Source organism: Indicator indicator, chromosome 3 (genome assembly GCF_027791375.1).
Source record: "Indicator indicator isolate 239-I01 chromosome 3, UM_Iind_1.1, whole genome shotgun sequence".
Lineage (NCBI taxonomy): Eukaryota > Metazoa > Chordata > Aves > Piciformes > Indicatoridae > Indicator > Indicator indicator.
The window spans coordinates 19,764,382-19,789,863 of NC_072012.1; the positions used below are offsets into that span (position 1 = coordinate 19,764,382).

The 25,482-nt window shown below is 37.3% G+C and overlaps 1 protein-coding gene across 1 annotated transcript in view; it reads left to right on the plus strand.

The window, feature by feature from the left end:
- Positions 1-25,482, plus strand: part of SEMA3E (semaphorin 3E) — a 126,017-nt gene that overhangs the window by 100,027 nt on the left and 508 nt on the right. Inside the window, exons 8-16 of the mRNA XM_054399377.1 lie at positions 2,396-2,510; positions 2,862-2,931; positions 4,167-4,311; positions 9,565-9,787; positions 12,580-12,671; positions 13,813-13,854; positions 16,612-16,778; positions 22,781-22,848; positions 24,417-24,556. Of these exons, the coding sequence (XP_054255352.1) occupies positions 2,396-2,510; positions 2,862-2,931; positions 4,167-4,311; positions 9,565-9,787; positions 12,580-12,671; positions 13,813-13,854; positions 16,612-16,778; positions 22,781-22,848; positions 24,417-24,556 (1,062 nt within the window). The remainder of the gene's footprint in view (positions 1-2,395; positions 2,511-2,861; positions 2,932-4,166; positions 4,312-9,564; positions 9,788-12,579; positions 12,672-13,812; positions 13,855-16,611; positions 16,779-22,780; positions 22,849-24,416; positions 24,557-25,482) is intronic.

A 25,482-nucleotide genomic window follows, 5' to 3' on the forward strand; every position in this document is an offset into this window, starting at 1 on the left:
TTTTCATGGGTACTATGGAGGGGTGCAATGTCAACCACCTACAGAGTGCTTTGGCAGCTAATTGGTGTTTTCATTTTATCTCTCATTCCCCTTCTTCTTTATAGCATTTAAGGAAAATTGTGCAGATAGTAAACTGAACCATGGGGCCAGGCTGTGATTCCATCTCTCTTTGGCTCCCTGGTCCCACATACAGGCAAGAGATCTTGAGCAGCTGCTGGAGAGGAACACTGTTAACATACGATCCCCTAGATTAAACTGCCCATAATTGGTCCCTCTGAAAAACTGATAGAGTTTGAGTGCATTCCTTTTCTATTAATTGAACTGCAATAAAGCTGATGAGCAGAGCTCTCCCACTGGAAATACATATGCTTGTTTAAAGGAAGGAATAAGAAGTTTATTTCTTATCTGATATTTTTTTTCTGAAAAATGTATGTTCCAGCTCCTAACTGTAAGGGATACATTCCTAAAACTATTGGGCAAAGAGTAGAAGGCAAGTTAGAAATCTTCTGTCATCTCAATGTATAGTATATGTCACATATGCTTACCAGCATACTATTTAAATTTCTTAAGGAGTACTCATGTATAACTTAAAACATCTGAAGTATGTGAAGTTCCACATTCCAGCCTAAGACGTTGTTTCCTAAGTTTTCTTTCTGAATTCAAACCTGCTTCAACATCTGAAGTAGAATTCTTTGGCTTATGTTCTAGTAGATTATTTCAATAATTCCCCCTAATCTGAAATAAATCCAACTGAATGTCTTCTCTCTAGCCGTCGTTTAAATCAAAATACCACAGACTTTTCTTCCACACTTTTCCAAAGCTCCAAATCCTTTATCATCTGGACATTAAGTTCACAGCCATGTACTATAATACAAATTTAATGTAATGAATACAAAAAGTAGCTAGCTGGTAACTCAAGAACTGGCTTTTTACATTTTTACCTGAGCTATAACAGCTTTTGCAGCATAGGGGCACTTTGCCTTTCTGTTTTTCTGAGGAAAATGGATGTCTGGTTTTGTAAAATCTCAATGTGAAGTTGGAGAAATCAATTAATTCCAGTAGTTTAGAATGAAGTTGTGAGAGGAGTTTTGCAAGCCTAGAACAGAGCCTTCAGCAACCAGTTGCATCTTCTGAGAATAAGGTCACAGCTCTGAGGACACTACCCATAGCTTACAGAATCTGATTAATAAGTAGTACTAAATGCCTTCTTTTCTTGAAAATCCAACAGTCCCAACAGCAAGAAAGAGATGAGACAGACATAGTAAAGCAGAAATTATTTAAAGCTGCTGAGAAATTGTTAGAATCATATCACAGAAAGATAGAATGGCCTAGGTTGGAAGTGACCTAAGAGATCATCTTCTCCAACATCCCTGTCATGGGCAGGGATGCTTCTCGATTAAATCAGGTTGCTCAAGGCCTCATCCAATCTGGCCTTAAACACCTTCAGGAAGGGGGCATTCCCAACCTCTCTAGGCAACCTATTCCAGAGTCTCACCATTCTCATATTGAAGAACTTCTTCTTAAGATCCAGTCTAAAACCCTCAGCTTAGAACTAATCCTCTCTGTCCTAACTCTAGACACCCTTATGAAAAGTCCCTCTCTAGCTTTCCTGTAGGCTCCCTTCAGGTACTGGAAGGCAGCTGTAAGGTTTCCCCGGAGTCTTCTCTTCTTTACGCTCAACAACCCAGGTCCCTCAGCCTATCCTCATAGCAGAGGTGTTCCAGCCCTTGGATCATCTTTGTGGCCCTCCTCTGGACTCACTCCAACAGTTCTGTGTCCTTCTTATGATGGGGACACCAGAACTGGTTGCAGTATTCAAGGTGGGGTCTCAAATCACAAAGTTAAATGGGCAGGATCACCTCTCCTGTCCTGCTGGCCCCACTCTTGTTGATGGAGCCTAGGACATGATTTGCCTTCTGGGCTGCATGAGTGCACTACTGGCTCATGTTGAATACCACGTAGATGCTTGCCTCAGACTGGCCCCATTTGTACCAGCTCTGTCGACAGATTCAGGCCTTCCGTTTTCAAATGGGTTGATCTAATCCTTCACTGAGCTCCTAAAACAAAACTAAACTATGCTAACATACTCAGTACTTCCAATTACAAAAATGAGCAATAGAAAAGATTTACCATTGCATACTTAAAACTCTCCCTGGGTGCAACACAGAATTAACAAATTCTTACAAATCCACAGATGTTAGTGAGATCTGGACTTGATCGGTGAAATGATACTTGAAAACTGACTCCAGAGAAATCACACTAGTAATAGAGATGTAGTTTGGAAATGCATGGTTTTGACATTAAAAGATATAATGAGCAGCTAATTCAGCAGAGATGTTTGTGCTTCTAGACTTACTCATTCAAATTACCATCAGTGTTTGCTTTTTTTATGCAGAATGATATGGGAGGCCAGCGGATGCTTGTGAATAAATGGAGCACTTTCCTCAAAACCAGGCTAGTTTGCTCTGTGCCCGGGAGAAATGGAATTGATACATATTTTGATGAATTAGGTAAATAACCTAGACTGCACCAAACTTAAAACTACCATACAAAACATATAATTCCATGATAACACATCCTACTGTCAAACATTACACTTGTATTAATTAATAGGGAGTGGTGGTCAGTGTTGTTTCCAGCATATATGAATATGTGAATATTTGAATATATGTGAATGTGAATATATGAATATCATCAGTTAGGACTTTACATATTGTGTTTGGTTTAAAATTTTCTTTCAAAATCTGTCTAAAAGCAAATATAAGTAAAATAGGATTACATTTTTAACAAGCATTGAAATTTCTCTTTTGGGGCTGAGAAAATTTGTTCACTACCAATAATATTCCATTTGTATTTCACAGAGGATGTATTTTTGCTGCAAACTCGTGATAACAAAAATCCAGTTATATTTGGCCTCTTCAACACTACAAGGTAAACAACTAGAAGAAATAAGAGCAGCCACAGAGGAATGTTTGAACAGCCTGTTGAAGAGATAGAAGCTGGATGATAAACATGCCTTACCAAACACATAGTAAACAGTTTAAACCCTGTGCTATTCACAGTGGACTTCCTTGTTAATGTAAAAGCTCCTGAAGTCTCAGTCAGTGATCCAGGCTATCAGGATCATAAATTAATTAAATGTTTCTCTGCTTGAAAATTTCCTAACATCAAAGTAAATCACATTTCTGCATGCTTACAAGAGTGGCCCATCAGAGCCACCTGTATTGCTCTAAGAGATCCATTGTAAGTAGATAGCAACTTAAATTCCTGTAAACTTCTTAGTGAAGCCTAAAATACTAGCTGTGATGTTGCTCTTGGTCTCCTTATCCACTGCAGTCTAGTTCAAGGGTAAACACACAACACTTGTTTCTTGCATATCCAGCTGTTAGCTTAGAAGCAACTGTGGTTTTGGCATTATTTCTCTCTCCTGATTTATTTGCTTGGAATAAAGCAAGGTAGATCTTGTCTTCTAGTCACCTAGAATGTCCTACTGGTTCCCCATGTCAGTATAGAAAGGTAGGCAACTAATTAAAATGACTGGAAGCTTTCAGAGTTAACTTTGTAGAGAGCACTGATGTTCTTTAAAAAAATAATTATTTGATTTTCTGGAACTAATAAATAAATTTAATAAAATGTAAAAGTTAAAATGAAACTTCTATGTGGATTGATCTACATAGAAATTAGATCTTGGTGATGTAACTAACACCAACCATCAGTCTCATTAAATACAAAAAACTTCTCCTCATTTCAAACAGAACTGGATAATTCTCATAATTCCAAACTAACAACAGGAAAAATCCTAGAGAATAAAAAGGTTAACTGCTTAAGTAATTAACCAAAGACATATCAGTCCTAAGTTCAGTTTGCTGCTCTTCATTTGTGTTTATAAATAAGTAGTTTAGAGCCTGTGTTCTTCATTTTCATATTATGAGATAACAACATGAAGCTTCCTCACAGAAATGTTATGAATATAAATATATTAAAGACTTTCTAAAGAGCATTGGACACAGCAGTTATAAGAAAAGCATACAGCAAGCAACAAATATTTTTATCTCCCTGAAGATTGTTAATATGTGGCTTATTTTAAACAAAACAATAATATCAGCATTATTACATACAGAATGTGACGTCTTTCTTTAATAATATATTTGAATTTTACTTCACAGCAATATATTTAGAGGATATGCTGTCTGTGTTTACCACATGGCCAGTGTCCGAGCAGCTTTCAATGGACCATATGCACACAAAGAAGGACCAGAATACCACTGGGCTCTGTATGAAGGAAAAGTACCTTATCCTAGACCTGGTTTGGTAAGTGCAATCTATTTTCCATTCCTTTGCTATCTAAATAAATCCAGTAAGAAAAAGCAGGCTACTGCTCATATACTAATCTTCCTGACTTCACAGTCCAGGATACATCTCATAGAATCATAGAATGTTTTGAGTTGGAAGGGACCTCCAAAGGTAATCTCGTCCAACCTCCCTTCATTGATCAAGGACATTCTCCATTAGATTAGGTTGCTCAGAGCCTTGTTGAGCCTCACCCTGGTTATCTCCAGAGATGGGGTCTCAACTGCTTCGCTGGGCAACCTATTCCAGTCTTCCACCACCCTCACAGTAAAGAACTTGTTCCTAACATCAAGCCTAAATCTACTCTTCTCTAGTTTCAAACCATTGTCCCAAACATTTTGAAGCAGTCCCTCTGCAGACTTCCTGTAGGCCCTCTTCAGGTTCAGGTCTCCCTGAAGCCTTTTCTTCTCCAGGCTGAACAATCCCAGCTCCCTCAGCCTGTCCTTGTAGCAGAGGTGCTCCAGCTCTCCGGTCATTTTCATGACCTTCCTATGGACTTTCTCCAGCATGTCCTTCTTTGAATATGTACTCTAGCATTTCTGACAAAGTGCTCAGCAATAAATCCAATTATGTGCTAGAACCATATATTTCCCAAAGGAAAATACTGGAAATAGGTATGTAAGTTTTTTAAAAAATCTTGTTGGGACTTAAATTTAGCAACCTTATGTTAACATCCTAAGGTCCAAAGTTAAGACTTCAGGCAAAAGAGATAGAAAGAACTACCTCTAAAAGCTGGGTCACATGCTGTGTTCAGAAGCAATAGTGGATCGTGTGGGAAGGAAGCCATTTTCTATTGAGCCTAGCACAGCTTTTCCTCTAAATTTAGCTGGTGACGTATTTTTCACATCTAAACCTTGATAACTTTAATCTAATTGCCAAATAAAAAGAAAAAGAGAGAGAGAGAGAGAAATCAAATTTATTTAACTACATTGAGTGAATCATAAGGGTTTTTTTCTAATGGAATTTTCAGTGGAACAAATTGTCCCTACTGACTTGAGAAAAAAAGCTCAGATGAGGTAGAAACACATACCGATATTTACATTAAAATATAGTTTAGATACCTGCAAAATTATCTGATGTAAATGACATTATTACTGGAAAAAACAAGCTTACCCAAGGCAGTTCACTTTCTGTCAATTTCCTGCTAAACTGAAGGCATTTAGCAAGTGTTAAAGGAAGATATATAAAAAGGTGGTCCACTATTTCAAGATCAGGTGATTTTGGTTCCTTTTCTCATCACTTTTCCCAAAAAGTATCTATTTTCAATGTTTCTATAATTTAGACCAGTGCCCAGGTTAGAAATGGGACATCATTTTTTAACAAAAGTAATTGATCAGAATAAACTGGTTTGTAGATAAGGAGTAACTCCTCCATCACAGGAGGTTCTTCTCTCAAGACAGATTCTTTCTAGAAGCAATGATCTAACATCCTCACAATTCACTGATTTGCTTTTACACATCACAGAGTGAGTTTTATTAACTTCAAATCAAGTTCCTAAGCTTATTAACATTTGTGTTCTGTACTCTTCACAGAGAATATAGAAATATTAAAACATTTCAAAGACCCAAACACAGCAAAACACTCTTTTTTTTCCTTAATTTTCATATTTTTTTACAAATTTATTTTCTTTTAAATAAGCATTAAATGAAGAAAAGAAACAAGACTTTTTGAAAATGCAATTACTCTGGAAACCATTGTAGCACACTCTGAAACCATACAAGTGCTGCCATGTAGAGAATTGTCCCTGCTTGGCACTTGGATTTTTCCTCTGGTAAACAGAAATTTAGGAGGAAATCACAAATGCATGACTTAAAGACAAGCAATTAATTTCTACAATGGACTCTTAATTTTTTGGGTTGATTTTTCAAAGGCCATGCAAATAATCCTCATTTCAAACCCTTTTCCTGTGTCACTCTGGTTTTCTGGTGCTTCTGAATTTTCTGTCCCTGTAGTGTTTTAGAAGTATCTTAGAAGTAGAATCTACTTAGAAGAGTAGTCCCACATCACTGTCCCTTGAGGATGCCCTTTGCATTACAGCTGCCCACCAACAGTACACAACCAGGGCACAACCAGGGCTTCCATCACCTTTCCCTTCCTGTCACAAGACAGGAGGAGCCCCACAGCAGGTAATGCCAGGCTAATCCAGAGAAGCACAATTGTTTCTCCCTGTATCTTTTCAGAATACAATTTCTTATCCCCCCCTGTTTTCACGCTTCACCTCTTTGTCTTCTCACTGGTCTCCCTTTCCTGGGCTTAGCAGTGGAACAAATTGCAGCTGGATCATTACTTTCAGTGTTGTTTTTCCTTTGCTAACTCAACCAATATTCTCTTTTATACTAAAAGTAATCATTTGCAGAAATAAACATTCTATACAATTCATTTATCACTGAATTAGAGGAATGAGAAGTAGAAAAGCCTATTAACTTTAGTCCATGCAAGCATAGCTTTTCTTCCTGTAGTATGATTTCAAATGCATGTCCTCTCTCATTGTAAATTTATGTTTTCCCCTGCTTCTCTTGGGGTTACAGATATAAGTCAAAATACAGAAGTAGATGCTCCAAAAAAGGATTATCTAGGATTTAAACATTATGAATATGATTTGTCCATCTTGGCCAATGAACTACCAGTGTAGCAGTGCTGACATCAATACCAAATATTTTCTCGTTTGTTTGATGTAGATCAAAGTCATTGATGTTAGGTTAGGATTAAAAAGTCAGATAATTAAGTTATCATATTTTGAGCAAAGTGTTTAAATTCAAGTGAATTTTGCATTTGACATTTTGATTAGCACATTTATAGTTTTTGGAGTTTTACCAAATAAGGAGAGAGTACCATGCATGGATTGCAGAATGGTTATGTATTTTACAAAGATGATGCATTTCAAGTTTCTTAAGTGGTATTCATCTCTTTTTCAAGGCAGTAGAACACCTTATGTATGTTATTTGGACTAGCATTAAACATATAAATGGACTCAGTATTCATGACTACAGTCATTACATTCATATCTCCTAGCACTGAAGATTAAATGGTGGTCTTTTGGCAAGAAAGGGAGAACACTGAGCCAGCACTTCAGCCAAGCTGACGATTTACAGAAGGGCTGCCCTAACTACCACTTTTTTTCAGTGCTTCTCTTCCTTGGCTCTGAATGATCACATTTGAGTCAGACTGGATTGTAGCCTCCCCAACAGGCAAGACACAGGAGTTCAAACAGATATAAGTGCTTAAGTGATTTTCCTAATGTCATGGAACAAGTTAGATGAGGAACCAGGTTTTTACTGGGTGTTAATCAATGTAACCATGTTTGTTACATCGCAGAGCACATTAGAGACTGAAGCAGTTGGCTGTGCCTGCTAAGGAAGGATTCGTTGACTCATTTTGGGATGCTCCTTTACATCACATGTCTTTTTCAATTCTTTTGCAATAGCATGAAAGGAAACCATGTTTTGAGCTAGAGACCACAGATTTAGGTTCCACCCTCCAAAGAACAGGTCAGCATATTGGTAAACTGAAAGGTAGTGGGCTACCTTTCCCATTATAGAAGTGACAGCGACAAGAGGCCAAAAATAACCTATTAGGCATCTCTGAAAATCAGCACTCTGACCATAGCTATTGAAAGAATAAAGATGGAATTTATAAGGAATCAAAGTATAATCTAAAGCAAAAGAAAGAAGAAAACACAGTTAAGGGTCACATGGATTCTGACAGACTCTGAAATCCACTGCTCTGATGTCTGCTTGAAGCACTGCTTGTGCCATAATCTCTGCTCCTGATTCACTGATTATCTAGTGCATTTAGACTGTGAGGCTTCTGGGAATGACATCAGCTACTTCAAAAATGGTGCTCATAGATTTCGGATGGCTACATCTACTGTTTCCCTTCTAGACTACTTGATTTTGTTTAAATATGTTGTGAATGATTTGTTTTCTATTATTTTTTCCAGGGTTAGATCTTTACCTGGGAATGCCTTGATATGCAGTGGAGTGTATGGAAAGCAGAGGCTTAGCCTCATGCTCCAGCTCTGTCCTGTTATTGCAAACAGCCAGAGAAATTCCATCACTAGGTTGATTAGACAATTACTTTAAAGTCAACACTGAACAAATACTTCCCTGTAGCTAAGTCCAAAATGTGGAAACAAACATTGCTCCACTTGACAAGTGCAGGAGTTTGTTGTCTTCAATTACAGTTGACCACAAGTTTAAAATTACTGTTTCTAGTAAACATAAAGAATATTTTATTTCATTTTATTGATTGAAAAATCCAATTTAAATAGAGAAAGGCTGCTACTGTGGCTTTGCTTGAAATGCTGCTAAACCCACACTGTCTTATGAATGTTTGGAGAAAGTAAATGGTTACTGAGATATTTCCAGCTTCATCATAAATGGTTTCAATTAGACATTATGAAGCAAACTGGAAATGTAGAATCTATGTTTGGTATGGAACACTATATCCTTTACAAGACATCCTAAAATTAACTTCTCTGTTTAACGCATTAAATTATCCCTAACTGCACTTTTGACTGAAGGAATAAGCGTCTTTTAATCAATCATTGCCATAAAGTCTATTTGCTTTGCAAAACAGTAGATTTATCAATACAAACATAGACATTTCAAACTAAACAGTGATATATAATACTGTCATCATGAGTTAGGAATGAGAATCAAATGTAATACTGTTAGAATGCCTGAGAGCAAGAATTACTGTTGCTGCTGGCATAATTTTAAAGCATGCTTAGTTTCTTATGGTAATACATTTTGCAGTCAAAAGTAATAAGAGCAGAGACTGATTTCAAGCATTAGTATTCTGCTGACTTTACATGGTTGTTTCTCTGTTGGAATAGGAAACCCCTTTCTCCTAACTCTTGTCACTGGACATTTTGATTACATCTTCAATACGAATCTAGGGAAGACACAAACAGTTTTTTGACAAAATCTCCATTTATTCTGCTCTTAGTACGACAGAGAAGAAGAAGCTCTCTCTTTCTAAACATGGCAACACCAAAGTTCTGTTCAGAATTTCTTTTTGACTTCTCAAGGTTAATAATCCACACATATGCACAAAGCACAGAACTTGTGGTCCCAGTTTTCCCTGTGGTCTTCTATGCTTATTTTTGAGACAGGTTTTCTGTAGACTCTTCATTACACCTGAAAATGAGGCCTGTCATTGACAATTTATTTGTCAAACCTTTATGATAACCTTTGTTTTATGTTTTCGCAGTGTGCCAGCAAGGTGAATGGTGGTCTGTACACTACCACAAAAGACTACCCTGATGAAGCTGTCCATTTTGCTAGGAGTCATCCACTGATGTATCAGCCCATCAAGCCTGTTCATAAGAGACCAATACTAGTTAAAACTGATGGAAAATATAATCTTAAGCAAATAGCAGTGGACAGAGTGGAAGCTGAAGATGGGCAGTATGATGTCTTATTCATTGGTACAGGTAAAATAAAGAAAGCAAGGAAGACAATGGATTTAATAGGATTATTTTTCTGTTTGTTGGGTTTTTTTTAAACCTACAGGATGAATGAAATTAAGTTGTATAGAGACCAAAAATTAAATAGCAAGATTAACCTTCTCTGTAGTCTTTGCATGATTACACCAGTCCTCACTCCACAGAAAATGCTAGTCATTCCAGACATCTGCTTCACTGTGCTGATAACATTATATAGCCAAACAATGACAAGGAAACATTTAAAGACCAGGAAGAGAAACATAAGTATAGGATTTCCGTTTGGCTTTTGTTTTTCATTCTGTGGGGCTTTCCCCCTTTTTTTTTTTTTTCTAAAGAACCTTAAATTAAATTCCTGGATAACAGGCCTTATTTTAAAAACTTCAGAACACAAGCATGTATCTGAGCATAGATCTGAGCTGAGACCTAAACACCTGAAAGGACAAAGGACGATAGCATTTTCCAAAAATCAATTCAAGTCACTGTCTTTATTCTGCAGTTTGTTTTTCCTAGTTCTGCAGACCGCAAATCTATCTGATACCATTAAAAGAGAAACTGCCATCTTTCAGATTTCAGTTGCAGTACAGCTCAGAGAAGGAAGAAGGAAATACCCAAGTTTCTTAAAAAGAAATTTTCTGCCAAGTTTTGTTATCACAGAATTTTAGGGGTCAAAAGGAACATCTGGAGATCATCAAGTCCAACCCTCTTGCTAGAGAAGATTCACCCAGATCTGGTTCAGGAACAAATCCAGGCAGGTTTTGAAACTCTTCAGAAAAGGAGATTCTGTAACTCTCTGGGCAGTGTGTTCCATCACCCTCAAAGAAGTTTTTCCTTATGTTTTGATGGAACTTTCTGCTATAACTGGGCACCACGGAAGAGACTAGCCCCATCCTCTTAACACCCAGCCCTTAGATATTTATAAGCATTCATGATCTCCTCTCAGTCTTCTCTTTTCCAGTCTAAACAGCCTTGCTTCATAAGAGAGATGCTCTAGTTCCCTAATCATCTTTGTAGCTCTCTGTTGGACTGTCTCTAAAATACATCATAGACCTACCCTAATTTTAAGATACTAGATTAAAACACACATTCATATTTATAGTAGAGCAAAGAATAATTTACATTAGTGGTGTTTTCTAACCCTTTAAATAGCCTCAGTATAGTCTCAGTGTTAGACTTTGGGTGGTCTATAAAACCTTGTGCCATGTGTCACTGATTTCTGTGCACCAGATTTGATAATGGTGCCTAGACTGTTCGTACTTTCCACTCGAATTAGCGATTGAGATATTTTATCAAATACTCTTTTGCACAAGTCCTGTGTATAGCAAAGTTGAATCCAAGGGGATTTAAGTGTGTACTTAAAAGCCTATGCTTTACCAGCACCCAACAGGTGCTTAGTTTTCTCAAAATGTCTAATCCTTATTTAATGAAAAGAAACTCCAACACAGGAATCTGGACTTTAGAAATCCATGAATGAACACTTCAATCCCTGATTTGACAAAGCTCCCAGCAAAAGACTCTGCTACTATAGGTAAAATAATGGTACAAAGGGTTAATTATATTTTTTATCCTAGTCCAAAACCTGCTGTGCAACATAAATAAACAGAGTCTTTGTTCTGAGCCGAAGTTTCCTAAGCATAGCAGTGCAGGTTAGAAAGGTTCATCAAAGCCAAAGACTGAACATCAGGGCTAACTTTCAAATGTCTGTCAGCAGGATTCGAAGAGAGATTTATTTATTAAAATAGAGCTAAGAATGCAATTTCTTTTTACTGTTACATCACAAGATGGATGGTTTTGGTTATAGATTCTATTTGAGGAGTGGTGTATGACCCCAGTCTAACAGTTTGTCTTTGCGTTTGCCCCTTTGATCTTTTGCTGAACATTTTTCTCAGTGCTTGCCTGCTTAATATTTCCCTTGTAAATCAAAGGTGACTGAAAGTAACAGAAGAAAGGAAGTTATATTTGCTGTTGTTGATGACAGATTTGTAGATTAAGGAAAGCAAGACTATTCTAATAATAGTCAACAAGACAAAGATAAAGTAGTGGAAGACCATATGCTATTTGCATGTTTTAATTTCCTGCAGCAGTTGTAGTGACAGAGAGGCTGATAAATCTAAACTCCAATGTGCCTTAGACTTTTTGAACGTGCAGCATTTATTTTTGGTTCATCTTCCTTTGATTTACACCTACAGCTCAACAATAGCTCAGCAATTCCCTAAAGGAGGGCAAGAACTTCAGAAAATGAGCCCCTGAAAGCTTATGTACTCTTGCCTGGAGGAACAGAGCTGCTGATAGCAATTAAGAATAGCTTGTTTCCTACTCCATTACACACACACCCCTCCCCCTCCCCCCCCCCTCCCCAAATTTCCCACCTTTTACATACTTGGTTCATATAATTGAAGCTACTTTACACTCTCTTGCCTTAATAGATTTAGCTCCTGCCTATTCTAATTTCTTTTTCTGAAATAAGGTCACCCTCTTTGATGATTTTGCAGCTCAACAAGAAGTTATGTTCCAGTGTTTGAAAAATAAAGTCAAGCAATCATAGAGCTCAGGGGTGTCTCAACTGATTCTTATTTGCCAGGGATGGATTGTCATATGTGTTCATTTTCTAAGAACTCTCATCAATAAGAGCAAAATGCAACTACCCATATGTATTTATAAATTTCAATCTGTTTTCAGTTTGAAAAAGTAATTTAATGTATTTGAAGGCCATATAAATGATTTCACCAATTATAACCTTTAGTTTTGTTGATTTCTTTTTTTATTTTCAAATGTATTCATAGATAATGGAATTGTGCTGAAAGTTATTACCATATACAACCAAGAGACAGAATCAATGGAAGAGGTGATTCTTGAAGAGCTGCAAGTATTCAAGGTGAACTGTGCCATATGTGAAATACACAAGCCTTGAATTTTCTGCACAATTGTACTGTCTAAAATACTCTGAGGATAATTAAATATATAATTACTATGTTCAAAAAATTTCCCACATATACAGTTATTTTATGACAAGAAATCTGAAACATATTGCAGAAAACCAGGACTACTGTCTTTCCATTTACAGTCTTGGAGGTTGTAGTGTGTGTTTTAATTATAAACTTACTGCATTTTACTTATTTTTCCTTCCTATCCAATTAAGCATTTAAAAGAGTATAACTGCATTCATAAAAATGTGCCTAGTATAATCTTGGAAGATTAAATGAGTTACAGACAAAAAACCAAAACAATCCTCAGGAACAGTAACTCAGTTAATCTCTTTACAGTGGGCAAACCAGAGTCTTAATGAGGTAAAACTCTATGCTTTTAAGAATAACCCATTACTAAAGTTCAGTATTTGCTATGTGAAAAAGCTAATACAATAAAATTCTCCTAGTAAGTATTAACATCATGTCATGCTAGCCACAAAAAGTAGGAGGCTAAACTTGTTGCAACCACAGGGAAAAACTAACATCCAAACAGTCAAATCTGGTACCTGCATTCACTTGCTACCTGGTGGTGGTGGAAAATCACTGAAATTGGCCCTTTTAATAAATCTGCTTTTTAGTAGACTATATCTTGCCATTGCTTCAGGAAATCTGAGCAGAGGGCAGAGAAGACAATGGTAAAAGAAGGAATGCCTGCTATTTTTATCTTATCTTCACTGAATGTTTTGTTATAAAGAACACTCCACTTATCACTTTCAAGTAGGACAAAAGAGATTCAAGGGTTGCAAGAGCTAATCTCATATTTGACAGGGAAATTGTAGTGTTTCTGTGACTCTGATAATCCTAAATTAAGTGCTGGCTAGCTGTTTTAAATAAACTCTTTTAAAGCAATACTTCTGAAAGTCAGTTGCCTCACATCTGTCTGTAGCATCAAAACTTAAAGTATCTAGCAAAGCTGAATAAGTAAACACCAGCACAATTTTACTTAATTTATTGTCATAGCAAAAAAAAAAAAACCAAAACAAAACAAACAACCAACCAAACAAAAAAAAAAAAACAATCCTAAGAAAGGCAATATTTCCTGTCTTCTAGGTGCCAGTTCCTATTATTTCTATGGAAATCTCTTCAAAAAGGGTAAGTCTTTGACAAGTTTGAAATTGGAAGGTTGTGACTTAAATGTAACTATGAAGTGTATAGACATAGGTAGACAGATAGATGGATAGATAGGTGGTAAATTGATAGGTAGATAGATAGACAGACAGACAGACAAAAGGATATAAATCACCTATAATGAGATCTGCTCTGATAGATGTAGTCTTTCTCTAATATAAACCTGCAGTTACATGTTCTGTTCCTTTATGAAGCATTTATGGTTTTGAATTCTCCTGAGTTCACAGTATCATTCATGTCAAAGCAAGTAAAACCCAATCTGTTTGATGAGTTACTGGCATAGTAATCACAGTAGGGATTAGCTTGGTAGATATGGCAACTCACAGAAAAGTTCCTCATTGATAAATGCAGACAGACCTGAACTCCCTGGGGATATCAATGCAAAAAGAGTCTTGCTGCATCTCCCACATATTCAGTTGCCCATGAAAGACAGGGTTGGTTCAATCTGATTCCCTTTGGAGTTTCTGCTAGTTTTGGCTAATATAAACACCTAATTTATTACTCTTGTAACAGATTCATATCTGTACCATCTCACAGATATCCATACAATATCATAGATTAAAAGATTAAAAAGGAAATACTATATACAAAGTGAAGTAGTCTTCCTCCACCACAGCTAGCTCTCAAGATGAATGTTAACTCTATTAATTTAAGAACTACCTGCAAAATCCATAGGGAATTGTAAAAAAGCTGCCAAAATAATGCAGTCTTTGAAGAACAAAGTAGTTTATTTTTTCAGGATATGGGACAAAAGACTGGGAGAGAAGAGGATAGCCAAATATAAAATTTTACCCAATGAAGTAACTTTGTAGCCTATGTGTGTAGGGATTCCAGAACACTGATAGTAAAACAATATCAAGAATAAACAACTAAATTCATCTTGTTGAATGTAGATAAACCTAATCTTGATACAGGATGCAACTGGTACTAAGGTACTAACTGCATGCATCTGGTACTACGGACAATAAATGCTAAAATCAGTGTTAGGAACAGGGTTGGTATCAAGTAATTTTATCTTTAAAAAGAAATCTGTAAGAAGAAGTCTATTTAAAAGTTCAGTTTAGGGAGAGGTGGGGGGCAAGGGACAGAGGAGAGGAAGTTATATAGCTTCTCAGCTTGACTATTTTGGCTGGTTTCTTTTGACCTTGGAGTTTGTGAGACACCCTTGCCAGCTTTGTCTCAATATCCGTATAACACTAACCAGTCTTCACTAAGTCAGTGGTACAATAAAATATGTTTCAGGGCTGAGTTAGTTATCTTCAGAGCCTGGGAAGGAATGTTCTTCTTTGATGTTCACTTGGCTAGATATCGTATGCTTTTCACCCTCTTCTGATGAACCAAGAATTAGAGTAGTCTTTACCTCTGCTAAAAGATGAAAGAGAAAAAACCCACCTCATATGTCTCACTGAAAGTGTTCTTCATGTCTTTTGAGACAATCACATTGCAACCTTTGCATACAAGAAAGAATTCCCCTCAAAAAAGGATCATAAGTTTCTTCTTCATTCCAGCTGGCATATTGAGTTCCTGCTCCTATCATCTAGTTTACTTCAGATGCTATTACCATCCTCTTCTAGTCTCTCCTCCTGGCATTTCTAAGAGTAAAATTTTTGTGACCTAGTCAGATATGGGAGTTATAAGTAAGAACAAAAAAGAACTATCTGGATTAAAATTCCTTTTTTTTTTTTTTTTTGATAGTCAAGTCAGAATAAATGAACTGCCTCTACTTTAGATCTTTAAGAATTTAAAAGTATTACATTTTGAAAGCTTGTTCTTAAAGGGGGAAATATGGACTAAGTTTGACCATTAGGTTAAGCACAGTTTAAGTATTCATTAAGAATCCTTCTTCTGACTGTGCACAGACAGTTCCTACTGCAGTGCACACTGCACATTTCTGGTTTACTCATTTACATTCACCATAACAAGTTTGTTGTTGTTTTTTTTTTTTAACAAATCCCTGTAAATTCAAGATATTCTTTTCTGAATTTATTATGCCATCATCTCATTAATCAGATTGGGCATCTTTCACTTGATTTGAAGAGGACATTTATGTGAACTCAAAAGATTCAGTCTTACCCTAACGCTGAAAAAAATCCAAACCCTACCAACAAATATTGAAGTAGATTATTGACAGTAAATTGGTAAGAAAGGATTGCATAGCACCAGCAAACAAAAGATAAATTCACCTTTTATGCAGTGCTGTGCATGTCTGTATGTGACTGCATGTGAGTAGCCTCACCAAGAGTTAAATTTATTTGATAAATCCCATTTTAAGATTGAGATTGGTTAAAACTTCTCCAAATTTTAACTTCTTTGTTTTAAAGCTCTCACATCAAGTCTTTCTTTGCAGATCTGTTAGGTGACAGAGAAATGTGAAGAAGGAGGCACTGGAAACTAACCTGAGAAAGAAAAAGAAGCTTAAACCCTTTCCTATTCAAACACACAGCTGAAACTTCAGAAGCAAGGAAATACCAAAACAAACTTACTAGCTTTACTTTCTTGTCCCTCTGCTATCCTATGCAGTAGACTTGATTCTATAGTCAGATATTTTCCTACAGAGTAACTCTGCCTCCCTCAGGGCACAGGCTGGATGCACAACTGGCAAAAACTTTTAACATTTTATTATAACTCCATTCATATCAGAAGTTTCAGTGGAAGTTCTAGAAATTTAATCATATGTGGTGGCTTTTTTTCTTTTTTTTTTTTTTCCTCTTTTCTCACCAGCAACAGCTCTATGTTGGATCTGAGTCAGTAATAGCACAAGTGAAGTTCCACCAGTGTGACATGTATGGTACTGCCTGCGCAGACTGCTGCCTGGCTCGAGATCCATATTGTGCTTGGGATGGTATCTCCTGCTCCCGGTACTATCCCACAGGAATGCAGGCAAAGAGGTAAAAAATGCTGCTTTCTGTGATATCTGGTTTGTAAAATGCCTATGTAAAAAGTTGCTACTGTAACACAAAGTACGTTACATCTTTCCCTCATAAAAATAACTGAGCAGTGAGAAGCTGTGTTTAATGCTAATTTATTAGTGCATCTTTAAGGGTTGAAAAATATCCAGATTAACAGGATGGCATAAATTGCAATAGTAGGAATATTATTGTGTATGAAGCAGAGTCCTTTATAGTAATTTTTTGAGGTAAATTTTAAACAAGGATCAGTTTCCTTATTCATCTTTTGGTATGCAGAGGAAAGATTCTTTAGAACCACAGAGACTTATTTTGGTAGTATTATACAACTGCAATAGCACATACACCAGGATTTACAGGACAAAATAAAAGGGAAGAAGGCAAAAAAAAAAAAGAAAAGACAAAAAAGAATCTGTGTTAGTGGTCAGAAACTTTCTCCAGCCAAAATGAAATCAGAGTATCTGCAAGAGCTAAGGGTAGGCTTAGGTTTTCTCCACTGAATATGTAAAGACAAGTCAGGCTAAAAGCCACTTCAAAGGAAAAAACTAATTTGAGTGCTTCAGTTTTTCTCTTAGGGAGACTTCTCTCTATCACTATGCACTTATTCATGGCTTCTGGCCTTCACTATTTTGTACAGTAATTTCCCATATACCTGTCCTCTTTCCTTTGCTCTCAAACCCAAGTTACCTAATTCAGTTGCACAGATCAAGCATGAATGAAGCAGAATGAAGCCCCTATAATCCAAGAGGAAACAGTTAGCAACCTGGTGCACCACTTTTACATACACAAGTTTAAAGGGGACAGATGTCATACACCAAAGAGTACAGCGAGAGGTCGCAGAAGTGCTCACCAAGCCACTTTCCATCATTTACCAGCAGTCCTGGCTAAGTGGGTAGGTTCCGTTTGATTGGATGTTGGCAAACGTGACACTCACCTGCAAGAAGGTCCAGAAGGAGGATCCAGGAAACTACAAATCTGTCAGTCTGACCTCAGTGTTGGACTTGGAGCAGATAATTTTGAGTGTCGTTATGCAGCATGTGCAGGGCAATCAGGTGATCAGACCTAATCACCTTGGGCTCATGAAGGGCAGGTCCTGTTAGACAAACCTGATTTCCCACTATGACTAGGGGACCCATTTAGTAGACGAGGGGAAAGTTTGTGAATGTTTATTTGGTCTTCAGTAAACCATTTGACACTGCCTTCCACAACATCCTCCTGGAGAAACTTGCTGCACATGGATTGAATGGGTGGATGCTTCACTGGGTTAAGAACTGGCTGGGTGGCTGGGCCCAAAGAGTGGTGGTGAACAGAATCAAATTCACTGGGCAGCCAGTCACAAGCCTCGTTCCCCATAACAAACATTTCCCTTGGTTTTTCTGGAAGATAATAAACAGAGAAAGCATTAAGTGACTCAATTTTTTGGGGTTAGAGCACATTAAAATGTGAAAATGAAAACCAGCCAATAACTCAGCGTAATAAAGAATTAATCCATAATTAAGGTTAAACTACGTAAGAAATCTACACCACTTTTGCAAGAAGTATTGCGTAGCCTTGTAATGCCTCTTGTATGCAGATCTAAGGGAGAAAGTAGGCTCTGGTTTTCAGTTCAGTGTCAGAAAAGTCTGGCTAAAATTTTCACTCTCCAGTTTAAGAAAGATAAGTATCTACATAGTAGAAATTGTAATAAATGTCTTTTGAGGAAGGGTGGGGGTTAAAAATTTGCCAGTAACCTGATAAGACTGTGTCAGCATTTATATTGTTCTACAAGCTACTTATTGTCCAAAAAAAAAAAAAAAAAAAAGATAAGAGGAATTCATTCTGTCCTGAACTCTGTTGTACATTTTTAACATATTTTTCACCTAAGACAATTTCCAGAGTAGCAGCCCTTAAGTCTCCTGACACATGCATTTATCCAGAGCTGAGTGATATGGGGAGCACCCCAGGCACCCTCCTGTGCCTTACCTCCATAATATTCATCAGATCCAGCTTTAAAAGAGGAAAATACTGCTGTTACCACCCTTCTTCTCTTAAGATAAGCACTGCAGTAGCGAAGAAGGGATCAGTCAATTGAATGTTCTTGAAGTCTGCAAAAATTGGTTTACATATAAGAGTTTGGAAAAACCCAGCAAACACTAATAATAATGTTGACAAGGCTGGATGGCATTTGTTTTATTCACTTTAGCTCATAGCTGAAGCTCAGAGCATTTTAAATTTATGAGTTTACACTGTGTGTTACATGGAGAAGCAGGGAGAACTACTCAGAACAGTGGATGGAAGTTTTAAATTGCATCCTGCTGAGTACCAGGTGGAGACCACTGCTGGAAAATACAGGTCTCACTAGACAGTATGGAGTTTCCTAATACCAAGTGATTCTGAGAAAGCAAGTCCCTGCCATGGATGGGGATTAAATAAACACTGCATCCCAGAGCATGCATATCTTGATTTGGCTTTGTGTCAGCTGTACACAGTAGTACAAGAAACGTGAGTACAAGAGACATTGGAGAGCACTTGATTCCCCTGTTCCTGTCAGTCCTCACTTCATAAGGACTTATGGAGCTGTGCCTTATAGCACAGCACGCTTGACCTGGCTTTAATACCACTGCTGTCTGCTCAGTGATGGGCTTTTGACAGGTAAAAGCAGCCCTGCTAGTACAGGAAGTGCACTGCTAAGAACTCTATCTTTAATTCCAGTTCTACTGGTGAGTACTATGATCCTAATGATCCTACTGGTGAAGACTATTGATCCTAATACCTCTGAGGTATGACAAGTGTTTAGAGAAACATAAAACAGAAAGCCTGTAGACTCAAACACAACCATGATACAGAGTGAGCTGCAACATAAATACAAAAAAGTACCCCTCTGCTGGACAACTGCAACATGGATACAAAAAAATACTTGACAGCTGGTTCCTAATGTGTTGAATTTTGAAAGCTTATACTATAATTCCTTGAAAATTAATAGCCTGAATAGTTAATTAAATACAGGATTTCATTAAAGAGAAATAAAAAACAAACCCCAAATACACTATCTTGGTGCTGGCAGTGCAGCACACAATGTCATGGTAGTTACAAGTGTATGACTCTGGCATGCTGCACATTTAAGATGCTAGATTCACCTTCCACAAAGTATGTTGATAAAGAAGTCCAGGACTTAAATAAATGCTGTAATCTGATTTAGGCAGGTTCCGTTTTTATCTAAAAAAGCACTAAATTCTACAAATGAGACTCTGCTGTGCCAGCTCACCATCCAGGCTGAAAAAAGGCTGAATTTAAAAAATGTCTTTCACGTTCAGCAGGTCTGGTAACCTCTGATTCCTTAGCTAATATTATGAAACTGACAGTTGGCTTTCCTGCCTCCTCTCCCCTCTGGCCTCTTTCTCCATCACATCATCAGATTCACAAATACACTCATTCCTCATGGCTAACAAGGGAGCTCCTAACAGATTTTTTTTCCCAGATCTATACGGTTTTCCCCTGTACCTCCTGGCCTTCCTTGCTGCCTGCCTGCAATCGAGTGCTCAGGCTGGAGTGGGGGATTCTATCACTTGGTTCTGCAAGCCCAGATTCATTCTACTGATTCATTTCTGCAAACCTCAACAATGTCTTTTTTTCCCTGAGACTTTTCAGCTTTGCCTTATCTATCCCTGGGATAAAGAAACATGAGGATGATGGTGACAATGACAACTGTATTGCTTTCTTTCAGATAATTTTTGCTAAGTTCCTGGAAGCACAGAGTTACACACTGAAATCTAAACTCATGAAGTTATAGATTGCAAAAGACAATTCCATAGATTCAGCAGATTTGTTAGTCTCGGGAAATAATTGATCTCAGGAATTGTCTGGTACTCTATTATTCATGAAATTCTAATATGATGACTTGGGAAAAAAAAAGACAAATACCAAGCTTATGTCAGTATTTGTGAAAAAAAATTCTCAGCATCTCCTTGTCTTTTGTCACCTTTCTTTTTTTTTTTTTTTTTTTAAATCCTGTCTTCAAAAAAGTAAGAAGTTAAGGCACAGGTAAATGTATCTTCCATAGCCATTATATTCACAACTGCAAAATTCCATCAAACAAATAGAATCGTTTTTTCCTGAATGGGATTTTTTTTTCCTGAATATTTCTAATAACTGAAAAAATATCCTGTTTTACAGGATTAGGATTTTTTTTAGCTCTATGATGATCTTCAGGAACTGAAGACTAAATAATATAGGCCTGCTACTCTCCTGTTCCTGCTAAATAGGGCTGCTGGGGCTGACAGCTGTGTGGTTTTTGTTTGTTTGTTTGTTTGTTTGTTTGTTTGTTTGTTTTTTCTTCAAAGCTAATGTTTACAATATTTATGTATGACCGTGTAAGAGAATATCTCTTCTGAGTTATCTGTATATGCAGATATGCAAAGCTGGTAGCAGCATTATTCAGCACTAACACTTTGCAAAACTCTTTGTAAGCACAGATGCACTATCTATACATTACAATGACAACTCCCAGGGTGTGATAAAGCTCTTTTGCTATCTCAGAATTTCAGTTTTTACTTAATAATACACATGTACTTTTAGCACTTCTGCCTGCAAGGCCCAACGGATTCCCCACTGAATTTGAAGATTCTCCTTAAATAACAATGACAAAACATTGATTCTGCTCTGAATATCAGTAAAGGTTAAAGCTGTCTTCTTGGTCCACTAGCACCACTGGACCAGAAGTCCACATGTGACAGAACTCAGAAAATAATCACTGTCTAATTCCAGTTTAGAAATACTAAGTAAGATCCATAAGCAAGGTCTTTATGTAGTGTAAATCTACAGAGTTTCAGTGAATTTAAATTATGCCAAATAAAATTTCTCCCTTTTGTGTTCACATAGTGCTGGAGAAAGACATTACTTAAGTAATAAATACCAAGAATAACAAAACTGCTTGGCTTTGCTTGCTTCTATCATATATGATATTTATACTGTACACATGCTAATCTGGCCTTAAACACCTCCAGGGAGGGGGCATGCACAACCACTCTGGGCAACTTACTCCAGAGTCTCAACACCCTTAGGAACTTCTTCCTAAGATGCAGTCTAAACCTATTCTCCCTAAGTTTAAAATTATTCTCCCTAGTGTAGTGGCTAGAGACCTTTATGAAAAGTTCTTCTCTAGCCTTCCTGTAAGATCCATTCAGATGTTGGAAGGCAGCTCTAATGTCCCTCCAGAGTCTTCTCTTCTTTACGCTGAACAACCCCAGCTCCCTCAGCCTATCTTCATAGCACAGGTGTTCCAGCCCTTGGATCATCTTTGTGGCCCTCCTCTGGACTCACTCCAACAGCTCTGTGTCCTTCTTATGATGGAGACACCAGAACTGGATGCAGTATTTGAGGTGGCATCTCACAAGAGCAGAGTAAAGGGGCAGAATTCCTTCTCATGCCCTGCTGGTCACATACCTTTTGTTGCAGCCTAGGATATGATTTGCTTTCTGGGCTGCATGAATGGACTCATGGCTTATGGTGAGCTTCTCATCAATCCACACCCCCACATCTGGGGAGACTGATCATCAGTTGACACCCCTAAGTTACAGGAGGACAAAAGAACTGCCATTCACATACATGGCAAACTGTTTAAACTTAAAAGATAACGCTTCCAGAGAGAGAAAACCCTAATACAGTCTAAACATCCCAGCAACTCTTGCTAGCATTGAATTGTGCCCAGTTGGTTCAAAGTTGTTTTAGCATTAATAACATCAGTGTCATTATGCATAAACTGGACATGTAGTTGTGTCTCTTCCCCAGAAAAATATATTTCTTTTTTTTTTCATATGTGATGTCCTAATAGGTTGAGTAGAGAGAAAATACCAATGCACAAATGAGTACTTCTCACAACAGTGCTAAATTTTTAGGAATCAAGATTTAGCTTTGTATGTTTTTTAATGAATGTCACTTGAGCACAGGGCCAACAACCTGCAGACTAAACAAGTTATCTCAAATGATTGCTGTTTTTTCCCCTCCAGACGTTTCCGCAGACAAGATGTTCGACATGGAAATGCAGCGCAGCAGTGCTTTGGCCAGCAGTTCATTGGTAATCTACTCACATGTTTACAAATTGCTAGCAAATGCCTGGAGCAGAGAGCACAGGCAGCCAAGAATAGAAGCCAGATCATCATTTCACCTGTTTATTTTTTTTTTTCCTGGCATATTCCTATAACAAGTTGTAAGAGTCATGAGGATAAGCCCATGTCATCCAGATTTAAGAATGACTTTGTTTTGATGGCAGGTAGGTGCATTCAGGTAGTCTTGAAGCCCTGTCATTCAGACTAAGGAAGTGTCTAATACATCTCAAGGGCTTCCAAGGCAAGTAGAAAGATGTAGCAACAGTAAGAAACAACAGAGCTGGATCCTGAAATGAATATGAAATACTGCCAGGACACTCAGCCAGAATTGAAGGAGCTCCATGGCAATGACATGTCAGAATACAAATGTGTATTTAGGAGCTTCAACAAGATTTTTCTCAAAGAAAACATCAAACAAAACAAAGCAAAACCAAAACCCCAAAAAACAAAACAAGCAAGCAAACAAACCAAACTAAACAAACAAAAAGAAGCAAGCAAACAAAAACACCCAAAAAAAACCCCAAAATATTGTTGTGTCTGATGTTGTTGTCCTTGTCCAAACCTTGGAAAGTGACGATTTCAAACCCTGGTACTGTAAATTGTATTTTGGATATCACCCAACACATTTATAGAAAAAAAGAATCAAATGTAAAAGGTTCCTTTAGATAGATATCTAGAGAGAAAGATATTTTAGATATTAAATATTAGATAGCTATTTTTTAACAGAGAAAGCTTCATTAAAATTGAAGTCTGTTGGAGGATATAGTAGATTCTGGAAAAGTATATTCCAATATGAAATACTAATGATGTAGTAAGTTTGAAATGCAACACAGAAATCACAATGGTATCAAACCCTGTACTTTTAGGATATAAAGATGATTGGTCCCAAGATTATTTCTCACTAATATGGAATAAGATGTTTTCATTAATGAGGCAATTGGTCTCCACTGGTGTAACAGCTATCTTATCTTCCTCCAGATGTTTTGTTGGGTGGAAAAACAGAACTGAGTTTTGACTCATTTCATGCTTTCATGCTTTCATTATTACCCTTGGGCCAAAGCTATAAATTCATTTCACATATGTACTGTAATATCGGTTACGGGATCTATAGTTTTTTTCAAAGTTTTGTTCTGCAAAAATCTATCTGCTCTCACTTTTAGCCCTAAAGATATTTAATTATTTATTTTCTTTAAGCATGTATTGAATCATTCTGTTTCACTGGATGAAAAAGAAATAAATGAACTCTTCATAAGAATCAAGCAGAATCAATCAGCAATGTGAAAGGCTGAGATCTGTTTCTCTCTGTATAATCTAAACTGAATCATGGCACAATTTGGTCTCTTTATCTCACGGCCAGATCCTGTGCTTGTCAGATGATCGGAAAATTAATTTACCAGATCAGACTTTCACCGAACACTTTTCAGTCACTATCTGGTTGGGTCTGAATTAAACTTCATTCTTAAATTTAGATATACCCTGGATACAGAATGCAACAAGTATTGGTAGTAGAACATATTTTTAAATCTTTTCCTTCCAGGTGAAGTTATGGAGAAGACTGAAGAGCGACTTGTTTATGGAATAGAATATAACAGCACCCTTCTGGAGTGCACCCCTCGGACCTTACAAGCAAAAGTAATCTGGTTTGTCCAGAGAGCACATGAAACTAAGAAAGAAGAGGTAGACATTCTTATATACCAACTTTTTAGCTGAAAGAGCTCACTGCTAGCAATGTTGCATCTTTATGAAAGGCTTGTAACTGGTTGCTGAAATGTACAGGGATGTTAGAGAAAATCGTTAGGTTCATCTGCCCTCCTGAATTAATAGACCTGAGAATTTCATCTGGTGTTTGCATTCAGCACTTTGAACACAGATGTTACAAATGTGGTAGTCACAAAGTGGCAAGTGCTCCTAATATTCTGGGAGGCTACTGCTTCATCTTTGTGCAAGCTCAGTTGTGAAACAACAGCCTTGGATTGGTACAGGTGAGATGCAGGCACCCAAGTGGTTCCTGAACTGCACTGTCCCCAGAGCAGCCTATCACGGATGCTTGACTAAAAAGAAAGGGGAGCAGAGAAGCAGTTTGTCTGAGACAAACATCTGTGATAGCAGAGAAACAGTTTGTGTTGAACAAATGTCTATGGGGACATAGCTTCCACACCCTGATCAATTTAGATAATCATTGGACTTGATGATCTTAGAGGTCTTTTCCAACCATGATGATTCTGTGATCCTGTGCATTAGCTGTGAATGTCTCAAAAATATTCATCAATGTGTAACAGAATTTGCAGAGACAGGTCAGCTGGCAAACATCGATTTGTTTTCCATCCAGTAGTTTATTTGCATTTTTCAACCTTATTTCCCTCTGTGATTTAGACACAAGTGACTAATCCATGCTGGGAAAACAGAAATCTATCTGCTGCACTATCTGTTTTTCCATGCTTGCCAGATTCTCCAGACCACTTTCCTTTCTTAGCCTAATCTCTTCTTTAAGTAAGCATTTTTTGTTACTTAAAAACTGTGAAGTAAAAATCCTACATCTCTAATCTTCCTCTCCAAATTTAATGTCATATTCATGAAAACATAATTCAGAATTAATTGCACTG